General features: G+C 38.9%; 1 protein-coding gene across 6 annotated transcripts in view; it reads right to left on the bottom strand.

Moving 5' to 3' along the window:
* The window catches only part of LOC115225720 (AT-rich interactive domain-containing protein 2), a 101,781-nt gene that overhangs the window by 71,245 nt on the left and 13,681 nt on the right, over positions 1-16,855 (bottom strand). For all 6 annotated transcript variants that reach the window (XM_036514620.1, XM_029796640.2, XM_029796641.2 and 3 more), the window contains exon 2: positions 11,380-11,473. In XM_036514620.1, the coding sequence (XP_036370513.1) occupies positions 11,380-11,473 (94 nt within the window). The remainder of the gene's footprint in view (positions 1-11,379; positions 11,474-16,855) is intronic.

Genomic DNA, 16,855 nt, shown 5'->3' with positions numbered 1-16,855 from the left:
ATCTGCAAGCTCACTCTATGCAATCAAGTTTCGTGTTAAACTGGGCAAACACACAACAGAAACTTATAAAATGCTCCAAACTGGTCATGGATTAACTTGTATGAGCTTAACATTTCTTTTTCCTGGCAGAAGAGGTTCAAGGAAGGTAGAGAGGGGATGAGAGGTATGGGAGGGATTGAAACATCAGGACATCAGAGATGGTTGAGAATTTTCTGGATGGAGATGGTCATGTCTCCCATAAAGACAATAAATATACAGTTTGGAATTGGTGTTGCAACTGTCCACAGAATTCTTCATGGAGATCTGAGCAAGGTGCTCAGTGGGAAGAGATATTGGTGACAGCAGGAGGACGGTTGGGCTCATTACCGCCAATCCAAAAGTACTTGATTCTCTGGTGATCCATGACAAAAGCTGGATCTAGTGTTATGATTCAGAGACCAAGAAACAGAATGCCCAATGGAAGCATCCTGGCTCCTTCAGACCCAAGAGGGCCAGGCAAAGCAGGTCCACCAGGAAGCATGTGATGAGTTCCCCTTTTCAGTAGCAAGTGCATCATCCACATTCATTGGTTCCCTCTAGTCAAAGTCAACAAAGAGTACTTTGTGGATATTTTGAGGGACTCCTGGAGGTTTTGTGACAAAAGGTCAGAACTCTTCCGCTCTGATCAATGGCACCTGCACCAGGACAACACCCCAGTCCACAATTCCATTCCTGGCAACTAACAACTCAACAGAGATTGACATCAAAACTATCCCTCAGCCTCCATACTGTCCAGGCCTAATTTCCCGTGACTTTCTGTTGTTCCCCAAACCAAAAGAGGACCTCAGGAACAGTCATTTTTGAAGACACTGAGAAGATAAAGGAGAAGGCTGTGACAAGGATCCTGGACACCTTCACTTTGGACAACCTCCATGCGGCTTCCCCGGAGTGGCTGGTGGAACACTGGAACAAGTGCATTGAAGTCAGAAGATCCTACTTTGAAGGAAATTAGTTTCTTTTTGTTTTTACTTCTTTGAAATAAATAAATGTCTCAAAACTTGACTGCACCATTATATACATGCTTATATATATATTACATACACACACACAATATACTTTTTATATGTGCATGCATACATACATACATACATACAGAGAAATAAACGTTCTTTCTCATTTCCATGTCTTGCCATGCAACTATGGGCTGGGTGACTACGCTATTTGATGTGTTGTTCTACAGTGAAAGGCCTTTCTTAATGTTAATCCTGAACTGTTTTCAAACAAGAAGTTCACTTATTACATACAAATTTTAAAGGAGAAACTGGCAGGATGATTGACAAAAGAAAATAATAACACTGCTGCTTAACTACACCTTCGGACAAGTGATTGCAAATGCAATCAAACACACTCGTGGACATTGGGGTTTTCTGTCAGTTTACCTCTATCACTCAACCCTCAACACATTGGACATCCTGGGGCTATAGCAGAAAAATCTGGTTGTGGTGCCATGCAATGGGGACTGATCCCCAAAACCAATGAGTTGGGAAGTGAACTGCTCAACCAAAAGTTATGCTTATGCATAACAACCAGGTTAGGGGTTGACAATCCAACTGCATAGATTTGGTTCAGGGTCTTCTTGTACAACCCCAGGCTAACAAAGCCTTGTGAGGGGATTTAATAGATAAAACCTGTTGTATGCATATTTTCTGTTATTCTCTTACTTGTTTCAGTCATTAAACTGTGTCCATGCTGGAGCACTGCCTTCAAGGGTTTTAGTCAGAAATCAACCCCAGGACTTACTCTTTGTAAGCCTAGCACTTACTCTATCAGTCTCTTTTGCTAAACCACTAAGTTACGGGGGACATAAACACACCAGCATCAGTTGTTAAGTGATGGCAGGGGTACAAACACAGACACAAACATAGATACATATACATACAACGGGCTTCTTTCAGTTTACATCTACCAACTCCACTCACAAGGCTTTGGTCAGCTCAAGGATATAGTAGAAGACACTTGCCCAAGATGCCACTGAGTGGGGTTGAACCTGGAACCAGGTGGTTGAGAAACAAGCTTCTTACCACATAGCCACACCTAAGTTTCAAAAATTATTAAACAGAAGCTCAACAAAGGAATGAACGGAACATTCCCATGGATGTGCTCTTTCCTTGTCCATTACCATCCCCAAAAAATCATTACCACTTCACACACACACACACATATATATATATATATATATATATATATATATATATATATATATATATATATATTTTTACTTGTTTCAGTCATTTGACTGCGGCCATGCTGGAGCACCGCCTTTAGTCGAGCAAATCAACCCCGGGACTTATTCTTTGTAAGCCCAGTACTTATTCTATCAGTCTCTTTTGCCGAACCGCTAAGTGACGGGGACGTAAACACACCAGCATCGGTTGTCAAGCAATGCTAGGGAGACAAACACAGACACACAAATATATATACATACATATATACGACAGGCTTCTTTCAGTTTCCGCCTACCAAATCCACTCACAAGGCATTGGTCGACCCAGGGCTATAGCAGTAGACACTTGCCCAAGATGCCACGTAGTGGGACTGAACCCGGAACCAGGTGGTTGGTTAGCAAGCTACTTACCACACAGCCACTCCTGCGCCTACTATATATATATAGTTTGTAGGTCTAATATAGGTGGAATCAAAAGGACTCCATTGAGTAAGTGATAAATATCAATTTAATTACACAACTGAAACAGCTACTAATTAATTAAAGTATCGTAAATGCACATAACTATTAGTAGCTTTTTCAGTTGTGTATTAAACTGGTGTGTGTGTATGTGTGTCTACCATTTGACAGTGTTGGTTCGTTTACATCCTTGTAAAAAAGAAACCAACAGAATAAGTAACCATGATTCGAAATCCTTCAATTTGGCTGCCCCAGAAGGGTCGCAGGCCAATAAACATAAAAGAAATACTATATATATATATATTTAAATATAGGCGCATGTGTGGGTGCGTGGTGAAAAGCTTGCTTCCCAACCATATGGTTCTGGGTTTCTGGGTTCAGTTGCACTGCTTGGCACCTTGAGCAATTTCTTCTTCTATAGCCTTGGGCCGACCAAAGCCTTGTGAGTGGATTTGGTAGACGGAAACTGAAAGAAGCCCGTCGTATATATGTGTATATGTATGTCTTTGTGTCGGTGTTTGTCTTATGGTCACCGCTTGATAACCAGTGTTGGTGTGTTTACGTCCCCGTAAGCTAGCGGTTCGGCAAAAGACACTGATAGAATAAGTACTAGGCTTAAAAGAATAAGTCCTGGGGACCGATTTGTTTGACTAAAAACCCTTCAGGGCGGAGCCCCAGCTTAACCGCAGCCAATAGAATGAAACAAGTAAAAGAATATGAGACACACAGACACATTCAGGATACGAGAAGCATTCTCTGTGTAGATTTCATTCATGTGCGAGTGTAGCAACACGCTCGATAAACTGGGTTATATTATTATTATTATTCTACTGATTATTGTGGGTGTTATTTGTGTAAATACATTTGGTAACATAAGTATTATTTTTCTTGTGGCTGCATCCCCAAATATTTAACCTAAATAACATACATACACACACACACATATATATATATACACGCATATATGTACATACACACTTGAGTAACAATGCAAGAAGTACTAAATTCAAACATAAGTTTACAGTATTCTGGAGGGGGGCAATATATATATATATATATAATATATATATATATATATATATATATGTGTGTATATATATATATATATATATATACATACACACACACACATATATATATATATATATACACACATATATACATATATATATATACACACATATATACATATATATATATATACACATATATACATATATATATATATATACACACACACATATATACATACTAGGTAATTAAGGGTTTAGCAACGATTTGCCTCACCACACACCGAATTTAGAAATAGCAGTCAAAGAGTTATGGCTATTCTTTCTACTTAAAAGGGAGATCCCAGTAAAACCACAGCACTTAACACACCATACTATATATAGAATAAACAAATAACAACGAAGATGCATTATCAACGATTTATTCTTTTATGCTTTTCCTAATAAAATCCGTAATTATTACAACATTGCATTTAATTGGTGCTCAACCTCAGAATTACGAATTGTATGTCACATTATATGTGAATTGTAAACAATAACGATAAATATATGGATTGCTATACTGGACAATTTAGTTAGCTGAGTTTGATTTCTAAAGTACTGAATGGGGTATCCCACCCGGATATATTTATTTCCCTATTTTCCAATACTTATACCATATATATATACACACACACACTCAGTCCACTCTGAAAGGTGGTCGGTATTAGGAAGGGCATCCAACCGTAAAAGTCACCCCCAAAGCATACAGTTGCATCCTGGTGCAGTCTTCTGACTCACTATCCCCAGTCAAACCGTCCAACCCATGCCAGCATGGAAAATGGATATTAAATGATAATGATATATGCATACATATGAGAGAGAGAGTGTGAGTGTGTTGTTTTAGTCATTAGACTGTGGCCATGCTGGGCAATGTATATATATAAAAGTAAATACCAATTTCTGTTTAATATTATCACTTGTATCAGTTACGAAGGGTTTAGTCCATCAGTAAACGCCTGTATGTATTTTGAGTTTGATATTTATTTTAGCAACTTTTTTATTTACATGAACTGCTGAGTTACAGGCACACAAAGTAACACCAGTTGTCAGACAGACAGGCACACATTTACATATATCATATATACACTCACACACACAAACATTTATACATACACATACATGTATCTGCATGGATGGATAGATACACGATAAAAAAATATTTTAAAGCGCTTTTAAGAATAATAACTGAGCATTTACGAATGGTGTGGCTAAACTGGGTGGAGTTAAAATTATTAGGAACAGTGGAGTCAATAGGTGAAATCTGAAGTCCCAGTCAACTTGATCTATCTATATATATATATGCCTCTGTGTATGTGTATATATACACACACACAGACATGCACCTAACCAACCGTGTGATCTTAGCTCATTCAACCGTGTGTCACCTTGGGCAAATGTCTTCTACTATTGCTCTAGGCCAACCAAAGCCTAGTGAGAGAGTTGGTAGACGGAAACTGAAAGAATCTTGTCGTATGTGTAAATGTGTGTGTGCGAGCGTGCGTAACCCACCACCACTTGAAAGAACCCGTAAATTAGCGGTTCAGCAAAAGAAATCGATAGATTAAGTACCAGGCTTCTGAAAATAAGTTCTGAGGTCAAGAAACACCCTCCAAGGCCGTGCTCCAGTATGGACGCATCCCAATGACTAAAACAAGTAAAAGACACAGACAGAAGGAGGCGCGCGTGAGCGCATATACATAAAGAGACAGGAGGAAGAAGAAGACGAATATGTTTTGAGAAAACAATTCTAATATTGAAGAGACGACAACCGGCTTCGGAAAGAGATTTAGTCTGAGAAAGACAAAACGGTAGATGCGAGGTAGAGGGGGAGGAGGAGGAGTGAGTGGGTTAAGAAGAGCCGAGAGTGAGCGGCGCGAAATCGACCGCTACACGTGTTTTGTAAGAGCTGTGTAAACAATGTGAGTGCGAGAGAGAGGTTCGGGAGGAGAGAGAGAGAGAGAGAGAGGAGCGAGGGGGATGAGAAGGAATGACAGACAGAGAGGTAAAAATAGTGAAGCGGTAGAGGGAGAAATAAAAGCAGAGACAGAAGAGAGAGGGGGAGAGTGAGGGGGCATACGGCAGTGTTGAAACTGAACAGCGGTCTTACCAATAAAGCCTCAACTCTTGCTTCTAGTAATGCCTTATATACAGCATACACACATATATATATATATATATGCACACACACAGAGAATTATCAATGAGTTGAATGGTGTTAGAAAATCACACACACATGCGTTGATATACTACCACATGTTAAAACCCCTATTCGACTATTACTATTAACAGGACCCACAAAAATGACGCCTCTTTATCGTTTCCCTTTTGATGCATAACACTGCTTCGTTATGTAACGATCTCCATAACGTCTTTAATTTCGTTTCATGTTGTAACAAGAATTCTAGATAATGGCTGATATCGGGTGAATGGAGGGAGTTGCGTGTCTAATGGGAAAATGGTTGTGTCGAGCTGGGTCACAAAAGCCTTTCTGCGTCGATAGCCAGGAACATGCACACACACAAACATACCCATCCATCTTCTCCGCCCACTATTCCTGAGGGAAGTTGTAGAGGTAGAGTCGTGAAGCACTTCTCCTCGGTAGGACCCCTACCTGAAACAACAGCCCTTACACTTTCCAGTTGGGTTCCCAAGCATGACCAACTCAGACCACCTCATTCTTGGTCCACCCCTTCGTCTCCTGCCGGTTGGCTCAGCCTGAAGAATCTATCTTGTGATTCCTTCCTGCATCATTCTAATCACATGGCCCTAATTTTTTTTTAATTATTATTGCCAGGTTCCAACTCAGGTCACAGCAACAAAGTCCACCCGCCCCACTTCTCAGTTCATCATCACTGCCTCAAGACCCTGGCTACATACTAGGCTACTGTCTGCAATCAAGTTATTGGTGTGTGACGTTTTCTTCTTACAAACATCATCAAAGCGAGTGCCACAAGGCTAATTTCGATGTTTCCAGTTCAGGGTTGCACATGCAATGACGAGATAGTCACAGCTGTCTTTGCCTATCTTCTTCGCTAACTTTCAGCAGGTCTCCATAAAAGCATTCATTTGTTATATGCTGCTGCCATTTCACATTTAGCATCCATTTAGCCTGTTTGGTAATTTCTTTATCAGTGTCTATGTTTCATTGCCATATAATAGCAAGCAATGGCCGTAATACCTGAGCTGTGACTTCCCAATGCAGAGAAGTATTGGCTCAACCCGGAGGGACTCCCTATCTCTAAGCCATGCACCCGTAAAATAACATTATTCCAGAGACCCTTCAGAGGAATCCAATTTTGGCCACTTGCATTCATGATCATATCCATTCGGTCATTACCCAACGTTGATGTCTATAAGGCAATTTGGATTACAACAATAGCAGAACAAAGTTACATTCAGCCTACAATGGCCAACGAGTTCCTTATTTTATGAGCAGAGAAGTGGCCTGAGGACGATTTCACTGTTATCTTACAACTTGTTATGAAGCGGAGAGGCTCTTCCATTGGACCATAAGCTTTCTGTAGCTGTCAGCTTTGAGGACCATCTTACAATGAATGCATGTTTAGTTGTTACAGTCATCCAACTGGAACAGTGCTGAGTTGTTAGAGAAACAGCTTGTTTGCGCCAAGCACAGCACATCTATTACCAATGGGACTTTATCGAGACAGTGTATCTTCCACAGAGTAACATGTGATCACATAGATAACCATTCTACTCACAAATCTACCATTTTCCAATTCCATCCATATGACCAAGAAGGAAAAAAACAAACAAAAAAAACAAGTACATTCACTATCATCATTTAACGTCCACTTTCCCATGTTTGCATGGGTGAGAGGAGATTTACTGAAGCAGATATTCTACAGCTGCATGCTCTTCCTGTCACCAACTCTCATGCTTCCAAGCAAAATAATATCTTTCCATGGCCGGACAGGTTTCCCCAAAGGAAATGAACAACACTGCTTCTATGACAAATAATGCTCATTTACAATGATCCCTTGATATCAAGGCAAAGGTACAAACAAATGTACATATATATATATACAATGGGCTTCTTTCAGTTTCCATCTACCATATCCATTCACAAGCCACACAGTGGGACTGAACTTGAGACCACATGGTGAGGAAGCAAGCCTTTGAACCACACAGCCCTGCTTCAACATAACACCTACATTTGATCAAACCTATTTTATCAAATAAATTACATGTCAGCATTTACAGACTTTCTTTCACCTGAGGACGAAGCTTCAATTCTGCAGAATTTCAAAAAGATTTTTGACATTTTGCATTAATGCAGACATGTAAATAATTTATTTATCACTATATATCTAAAGCTGAAGTTGTCTGTGTGTGGCAGGTTTGGTAGCCTTCAAGTAACACTATCTCCTCCGAGACCCTGTGGCGCAAGTTGACCAAAATCGAGAGTATGATAGAAGAAGGCTTGCTCTTCATTCCGTAAAATTCAAATCAGACCATGTTAACACCAAAAATTATTTACATCAAAAAGGTGCTTTTTTTCTATGAAAATCCCTATTTTTTGATGATTTTTTTTTTACTGCTGTATCGCCATTTTTCGGTGTATTTCAACCAGAAAAATGTTCACTTAAAGAGAATATAACAAGCTACATAATGCAAAACTTTTACTTTTCAAAAATTCCAATTCTAAAGGGTCGAAACAAACCCAAGCAACGCCGGGCGATACTGCTAGTTATTAACTATAATAATATAAATTATTCACATGTTTTTAAGCTATAAAACAATTTGTCATGATATTTGAATTTTCTTATTGTTAAATAAAATTTCATCAAACTATTTCTCTATCCTTTATGACTTTATACACTCCATCTCGTTTTCTCTTCTATGCATTCTAAATGTTTTGTAGAATGATACATTTTTCTTACGAGTACCACCAGATTACTTGGATCCATATATTGTGACAATAAATAAATAACTAAATATATATATATATATTCTTTTCTACTCTAGGCACAAAGCCTGAAATTTGGGGGGAGGGGGCCAGTTGATTAGATCGGCCCCAGTACGCAACTGGTACTTAATTTATCAACCCCAAAAGGATACAAGGCAAAATTTGACGCCAGCAGAATTTGAACTCAGAATGTAAAGACGCATGAAATACCGCTAAGCATTTCGCCCGGAGTGCTAACAATTCTGCCAGCTCCCCTTTATATATATATATAATATAGTGTAGGAAAAATTATAGATATTTTTCCTACCAGTGGCCTAGCATGTAAACAAAGTTGATAGACATATTTTTCATATAAAATTACTGTACATTTAAACATGAAAAAGGGGTGTGCCTTAACAGGTCACATTACATGCTAGAAGGAACATTATATATATATATATATATATATATATATATATGAATAAATGAAAGAATTTATTCATATACAACACACAAATTTCTACACATGAACCCGGAGTTTCTACCCTTTACAGGTCGCTTCAACCGTGTTTTCTGACGTGAATTTGCTACCCAGGTTTCGGTTCAACGAATTTTCCATGCTGACGATAAACATAGGATAATTCATTCACCTACCTATATATATATATATATATATATATATATATATATACACAAAATTTAAATTTTGTATGTAAGATTATTTTAATCTTTGGATTTTTTTTAATATGCTGGGCCACTGGTTTTAATTGATTAATATCAATTTCTACCCTTATTCAATTTTAAATATATATATATATATACACATACTGTACAAGACAGCCACTTTGGCATTGCTGATTTGACATCAGATGTTTGAATATTTCATTCTCTCCAGCAATGTTTATGCAAGTGAGTATATGTGTATGAGAAGAGGGAAAGTGCTCATTCCAGTCGTGTTCATTAATAAATTGTAATGACACTCACTCTCTCTCTCACTCTCTCTATGTCTATTTCCACACACATGTGCAAGTGTGTGCTTGCCTCCAATACCAAAACATCACCAAAACAGGTTGCATGTCCAGTCAGCCATGCCACATTGTCAGTATTCCAACAGCTGTGTCCAATCATTACATCCCAATGCATGTGTGTGTGTGTGTGTGTGTGGACTGACCAATGAATGCAAACGCTTGTCATGTGATTCGCTTCTCTACCAAAATATTTGTCTATGTTTATTTGTGTGTTGAGGTTGCATCTCTTTGTCTCAATAAAGCTCCAAAATGAAAATAACAAATGGAACTGATATGTTCAACTAAAACTTTTAGGAACACCAACATCATGTGCGCAGGATGCTCGGAAGGTAGAACTGTGAGCATTTCCATCTTTTCAACCAACAAAATCCATTCACCACTAATTACTGTTGATGTGCTCAGCCAGATACACACACACACACACAACACAAATGTTTGTACAAATGAAAGAAAAGAACATTTAACACATTCAAAAAGTTAAACATTCATATCAACTTCCATAGTGTGTGTGTGTTATAGAACAAACACATTTGGTTTAGACAAGAAGAAAAACAAGTACTTAAAGTAGTGTTTTTCAAACTTTTTGCTGGAGCGGAACCCCTGTGCAATAATTTAATAGTCTTATGCACACATATCTGCACAGGAGATTTAAAAATTACTGCCGATTTTAGCAGTTCTGTAACTTCTTGTGGAACCCCAGGACTGTACTAGTGTGGTTGAAAACCACTGACTTAAAGCAAGACGCAAACTACTATCATATTTCTTGGAATCTGAAAAACTTATCTGTTACTCCAAATTTCAGATCCTCAATCCTTGAACAGTGTATGGTGTGTGTGTGTATGTATGTGTAATTTTAATGAAGGAATGGGGAAGTTGAGATAAACTTACATATATTTCCATAAACAAACATTTATTTTATAATACATACAATTATTGATATTTACACTGCAAAGATTATAATAAATTTATTTGTTATACAAGCCAAGGATTTGCAGTGTTCCACTATTAACTAGCTAATGAATAATCATTCTTTAGCTGATTAAAAGCTGTAATTTTTACACCACTGTTTGAGCACTTTGCTAGCCAGGTTCTTGCATGAAGAGCTACTAAAGTGATCACCTTTTTAATTTTCTAATTATCACCATAATTAGTATGTATGGGTGTGTGCATGTATGTATGTATGTACACATATATGAGCACAAACAAAAGGCCAATCATGTGTAGAAGGCAGTGGCATAGATAAATTTACAAAAGATTAACCCACTTCACACCAACCTGCCCGAGACTAGGGTAGTCCTGTGATAAAAACTGACTGCTTAAAATATCTAAATGAAAACCATTCAAAATTTCATGGTGATATACATTCCAAACACCAGCTTCATAATGACAATGTTACATTACCAAATTCTTTATTTTCAACAGAAATATTTCAATGAAAAGATTAAAATATTAAAAAATGGGAGTGGATTGTTGTTACTGAGAACCAGATCATGTACTGCCATGATTAAAGGCCTTCCAGCTGTGAGATTCAAGGGGTTTTGTACATATAGGGTTACGCTGTCTAATGTCCTTCCATTTTTAAGACAGGATCTCATTCAAGATGGCTTGGAGACACCTTCATTGGAAAATAACGACCAAAGAAGATGATAACGGCGATGGTAAAGATGTTGATAGAAGTTCAAGAGATGAAATGCTTTAATTGCAAATAATAACAAAGCTGAGTGATCTTACCTTTTGCCACCCTCCAAAAGAGATAACACGGCGATACAGCAGGTAAAGGTCAACATCACGGCCAGCAATTTGTGGGATTTTCTGGAATGGTGTCCTGCAAAAATAAACACAATACATCACATATATGCACATAAATATATATATATATACCGGAGTAAACACATAAATGTGAAACAAGGTGGAAAAAAGAGTACTCAAATACCAGTGATAGAGTAATATGCTTTATTTAAAGCAGCAGAAAATTCAACAAAATCTGTTACTCTGAGTTTCCAGTTGCCGTTCGTCGGACAGTTTTTGCTAGAATCTAACAAAAACTGACGAACGGCAAACTCAGAGTAACAGGTTTTGTTGAATTTTCTGCTGCTTTAAATAAAGTATATATATATATATATATAAATAAACGGGAAGGTTTACGAAAATAAACAAAAGACGAAGACAGGTGGAGTACAAACAAACAAATGTATTAGTATGGCGCTCAGGAATAGAAATAGACCAAGTCTTTTACATTTCGAGCCTACGCTCTTCGACAGAAAGATACACATATATATACACAGAAAAGTTTTTGCATTTTGAAGAGATTAACACCATCGATTTTACTTTTAATGTACAATACAACTGGCACAACAACAGTTACGAGTTCCAGCTGATCCAATCAACAGAAGAACTGCCTGCTTGTGAAATTAAGGTGTAAGGGGCTGAGCACTCCACAGATACATGCACCCTTAACATAGTTTTGAAGGAGATTCAGCATGACACTGAATGGGAAAAGGCTGGCCCTTTCAAATACAGATTCTACTCATTTTTGCCAGCTGAAGCAATGTGCCACAGGGAAATGGAACTCACAATCTTATAACTGTGAAACATATACATACATACACATATTTTTATATACACACACACACACATTTTTATATACACACACACACACACACATATTTTTATATACACACACACACACACACTATAAGGCGAGCTGGCAGAAACGTTAGCACGTCGGGCAAAATGTGTAGCCATATTTCGTCTGCCGTTATGTTGTGAGTTCAAATTCCGCCAAGGTCGACTTTGCCTTTCATCCTTTTGGGGTCGATTAAATAAGTACCAGTTACGCACTGGGGTCGATATAATTGACTTAATCCGTTTGTCTGTCCTTGTTTGTCCTCTCTGTGTTTAGCCCCTTGTGGGTAGGAAAAAAAAATTTTTTTTAATATATATATATATAGGCGTAGGAGTGGCTGTGTGGCAAGTAGCTTGTTTACCAACCACATAGTTCCAGGTTCAGTCCCACTGCGTGACATCTTGGGCAAGTGTCTTCTACTATAGCCTCGGGCTGACCAAAGCCTTGTGAGTGGATTTGGTAGACGGAAACTGAAAGAAGCCTGTCGTATATATGTATGTGTGTGTGCGTGTATGTTTGTGTTTGTCTCCCTAGCATTGCTTGACAATCGATGCTGATGTGTTTGTGTCCCCGTTGCTTGGCGGTTCGGCAAAAGAGACCGATAGAATAAGTACTGGACTTACAAAAGAATAAGTCCCGGAGTCGAGTTGCTCGATTAAAGGCGGTGCTCCAGCATGGCCGCAGTCAAATGACTGAAACAAGTAAAAGAGTATACATACATGAACGAGAAGCGTATGTATGAATGTATCATTCCCATTGTCAGCATACCTTAGACGGGAGGTTATTTGAGGAAGATTTTTTTGATAGTCAGATGCTCTTCCTGAGGCCATTTTTATCAGGTAAGAGAATTGAGGTTCTACTGGGGTTTCTCACAGGCAACAAGTGGACCCATGCTGTTGCTAAGTGGCTTCCAAGGGATTGGAAAAAGCCACTCAGAAAGCTGCCATCACATAACGAAGATGGGTTATTTAAGCAATTTGATACAAGATGGAAAAAAACAATGGTACAAATTGGAAGCAATATTATGACCCAGCAGTGTTTAACAACACCTGATAGTCTGGTTAATAGTGATTATATATATAGCATCAGGTTCACAATCATGGGGTAGTGAGTTCGATTCCTGGACCTGGTTCTGTGTTATGTTCTTGAGCAAGGCACTTTATTTCATGTTGCTCCAGATTACTCAGTTGTAGAAATGAGTTGTGACATCACCGGTGCCAAGCTGTACAGGCCTTTGCTTTTCTCTTGAATAACATTATTGGCATAGAGAGGGGAGGCTGGTATGCGTGGGCGACTGCTGGTCTTCTATAAACAACCTTGTTCAGACTTGTGCCTCAGAGGGTAATTTTCTAGGTGCAATCCATGGCTGTTCATAACCAAAGGGGGTCTTTACACTTATATATATATATATATATATGTCTTCCCTTCTCTGGATCTTTCCTTCTCCTATGTTTCCGACGAAGAGCTACACTCGAAAAGTTCAACCCTCCTTCTTCCCTTCTTTCCTGAGCATCCAATAATACTTTATTTGTTCCACGTCCTCGCGTTGTTGTGTTTTTTTTTGTGCTTTCATGTTTGGATTAACTTTATATATATATATACACACATACAGAGAGAGAGGTTATGTTTAAAATTAAAGTTTAGATAAGAGGCTTTAAAACGTAGTATGCAAACGTTGTCTTGGCTATGTCCCCAGCAGTGTGCCTCAAGAGAACAATCAACAGGCATCATCTGCAGTACTGCACTTTAATCACAGTACCATGGATGATGCTTATCAATTAGGCACCATGGGCAAGTGTCTTCTACTATAGCTTCGCGCTGACCAAAGCTTTGTGAGTAGATTTTGTAGACGGAAACTGAAAGAAGCCCATCATATATACATGTATGTGTGTGTATCTGTGATTGTCCCCCTAACGTAGCTTGACAACCAATGCCAGTGAGTTTACGGCCCCATAACTTAGCAATTTGGCAAAAGTGGCCAACAGAATAACTGGTAGGCTTGCAAAGAATAAGTCCTAGTGTTGATTTGCACGACTAAAAGGTGGTGCTCCAGCACAGCCACAGTCAAATGAATGAAACAAGAATATATATATACTACACACATGTGCACATATTTAGAAAGTTATAGGAATATATCATCATCAAGATCCCTTAACTGATGCAGCCAGTCATTGGGTACCACTCCAGATGCTTTCCAATGCTGCTATGTTGTGACTTGTCCAATCCTTGTCGACACAGGTTTTTTCTCTCTACCTAACTTTTGCCCAAACCAAACTGTGGTCTGAAGAATGGTTTTGGACAGGGAGTTGTGGCTTTTGCCTTTTAACCCACACAAGGAGTGGTTCCTCTCAGCCAGACTATTTGTTGATTTGCTGCCTGACAAAGCAGTTCAATTTGTGTTCTGTGTATAGGATGTGTGACAGCCTTATACTCAAATGTCTGGACCCTTCACTCCATATCAGCTGTAAAAGTCCAGCTATCACACCAGTACAGAAGGATCGATGTCACCAGGGTTTTGTACATTGAGTTTTGTAGAAAAACTTATGAAAATGCATTAAATTGTAATTCAGCCTTTGTGATATGTATTATTACCAACAATAGCTGTGTGGTTAAGCAGATCATTTGGCAACCTGATGGTTTCGAATTATCCTCAAATACAAAATCCCTTGAGCAGCATTTTTTTGCAACACCATCACGGCAAACAATGCCTTCTGAGGGAATTTGATAGATGCAATATGTACAAACATGCACAATAAAACACACACAGTCACACACATAAAATCCATATATACGTGTACATGTGCATATATATGACATATTTATATATATACATGCATACATATAAACATGCACACACATATATATGTATATAGGTGTATGTATAAACGTGTGTGTGCATATATATATATATACATGTATGTATATGTATATATGAATGTGTCTCTCTCTCTCTCTCTCTCTCTATATATATATATATATATACACACACACACACACACACATATATATATATACAAGGGCAGGTTATTTTGAGAACTTCATATCACCAGAGATCCTGGTCCCTAGTCATCTCTCCTGTGAGGCTCAGGTGCAGAGGTCGACTTCCACAACATCATCCCATGTCTTCCTGGGTCTCCCTCTTCTGCAAGTTCCATCCACATTTAGCAATTGGCACTTCTTTACACAGCTGCCCTCATCCATATGCATCACGTGTCCACACCAGCACAGTTTTCTTTCTTTAACACATCTGATTCCTCTTAGGCTCAGTTTTTTAGTCAGCATTTTTGCACTAATCATCTGAAGCAAACTCACACTGCACATCCAAGGGAGCATGCTCACTTCATTTCTTTCCGATCTTTGCAAGTCCTCTGCATTCAAGGCCCATGTCTCATTACCATGCAGCACTACAGTTCCAATGCAAGCATCATGCAGTCTTAGAGAAAAGATCTTTGTTGCAAGCAGTGGCAATAGCTCACTGAACTTTCTATCTAGCTACTATACTTTCAGAGCAACCACCTCACTTGCTAATTACATCATCATCATCATTTAACATCTGCTTTCCATGCTGGCATGGGTTGGACGATTTTGACCTAGGACTGGCGAACCAGATGGTTGCACCAGGCTCCAATCTGATCTGGCAGAGTTTCAACAGTTGGAACCCTTTCCTAACACCAACCACTCCGAGAGTGTAGTCGGTGCTTTTACATGCCACCAGCACGAGGGCCAGTCAGGTGGTTTTGCCAACAGCCACGCTCAAATGGTGTTTTTTACATGCCACCTGCAAAGGAGCCAGTCCAGCGGCACTGGCAACGACCTCGCTCGAATGTTTTTTATTGTGCCAGTGAGGCGACGCTGGTAATGATCACACTCGAATGGTGCCTTTTTACGTGCCACCAGCAGAGAAGCCAGTCAGCTGCTCAGGCAATGATCACACTTGGATGGTGCTCTTACATCTTCTAGATAACAAAAGCTGCCATATATATGTATGTATGTATAGTTATATATGCATACAAAAACATATATAGGTATATATATATTTACATGAAGTATGACCTTCACAGAAGAGTTGACATAGGGCTAAGATTGGTGATTTGCTATACTTGAGAGGACCTGACCTCACCAGCAAAAACGAGGCCCTAAAATCATATCTTTTATGTCAATGCCCCTACACCCAATCTAGTGGGGGCACATAGCTTAGTAGTTAGGGTATTAGACTCATGATCATAAGATTGTAGTTTCAATTCCTGGGCCAGGTGATGTGTTGCATTCTTGAGCAAAACACTTCATTTCAAATTGCTCCAGTCCACTCAGTTAGCAAAAGTGAGTAATCATGAGACAGACCAGCATTGTATCCAGATGCAGAATATATACACCATGAAACTGGGAAACTGGCCCTTATGAGTCAGCATGACTCAAGAAGGTAACTTTACCTTTTTATTTTACCAGCACCAAATCTAACCCTGCTGAGTCTCCCCACAACTCATCCTCCTACCCTTCCATTATTCTACTGACTATGGCACTATTCACTATTCACTCAGCAAAGAGCAGAGTGGCACATATTTCATTTCCCCTTTTATGCTG

Source organism: Octopus sinensis, linkage group LG28 (genome assembly GCF_006345805.1).
Source record: "Octopus sinensis linkage group LG28, ASM634580v1, whole genome shotgun sequence".
Taxonomy (NCBI): domain Eukaryota; kingdom Metazoa; phylum Mollusca; class Cephalopoda; order Octopoda; family Octopodidae; genus Octopus; species Octopus sinensis.
This window is presented reverse-complemented; position numbering and strand designations above follow the sequence as displayed.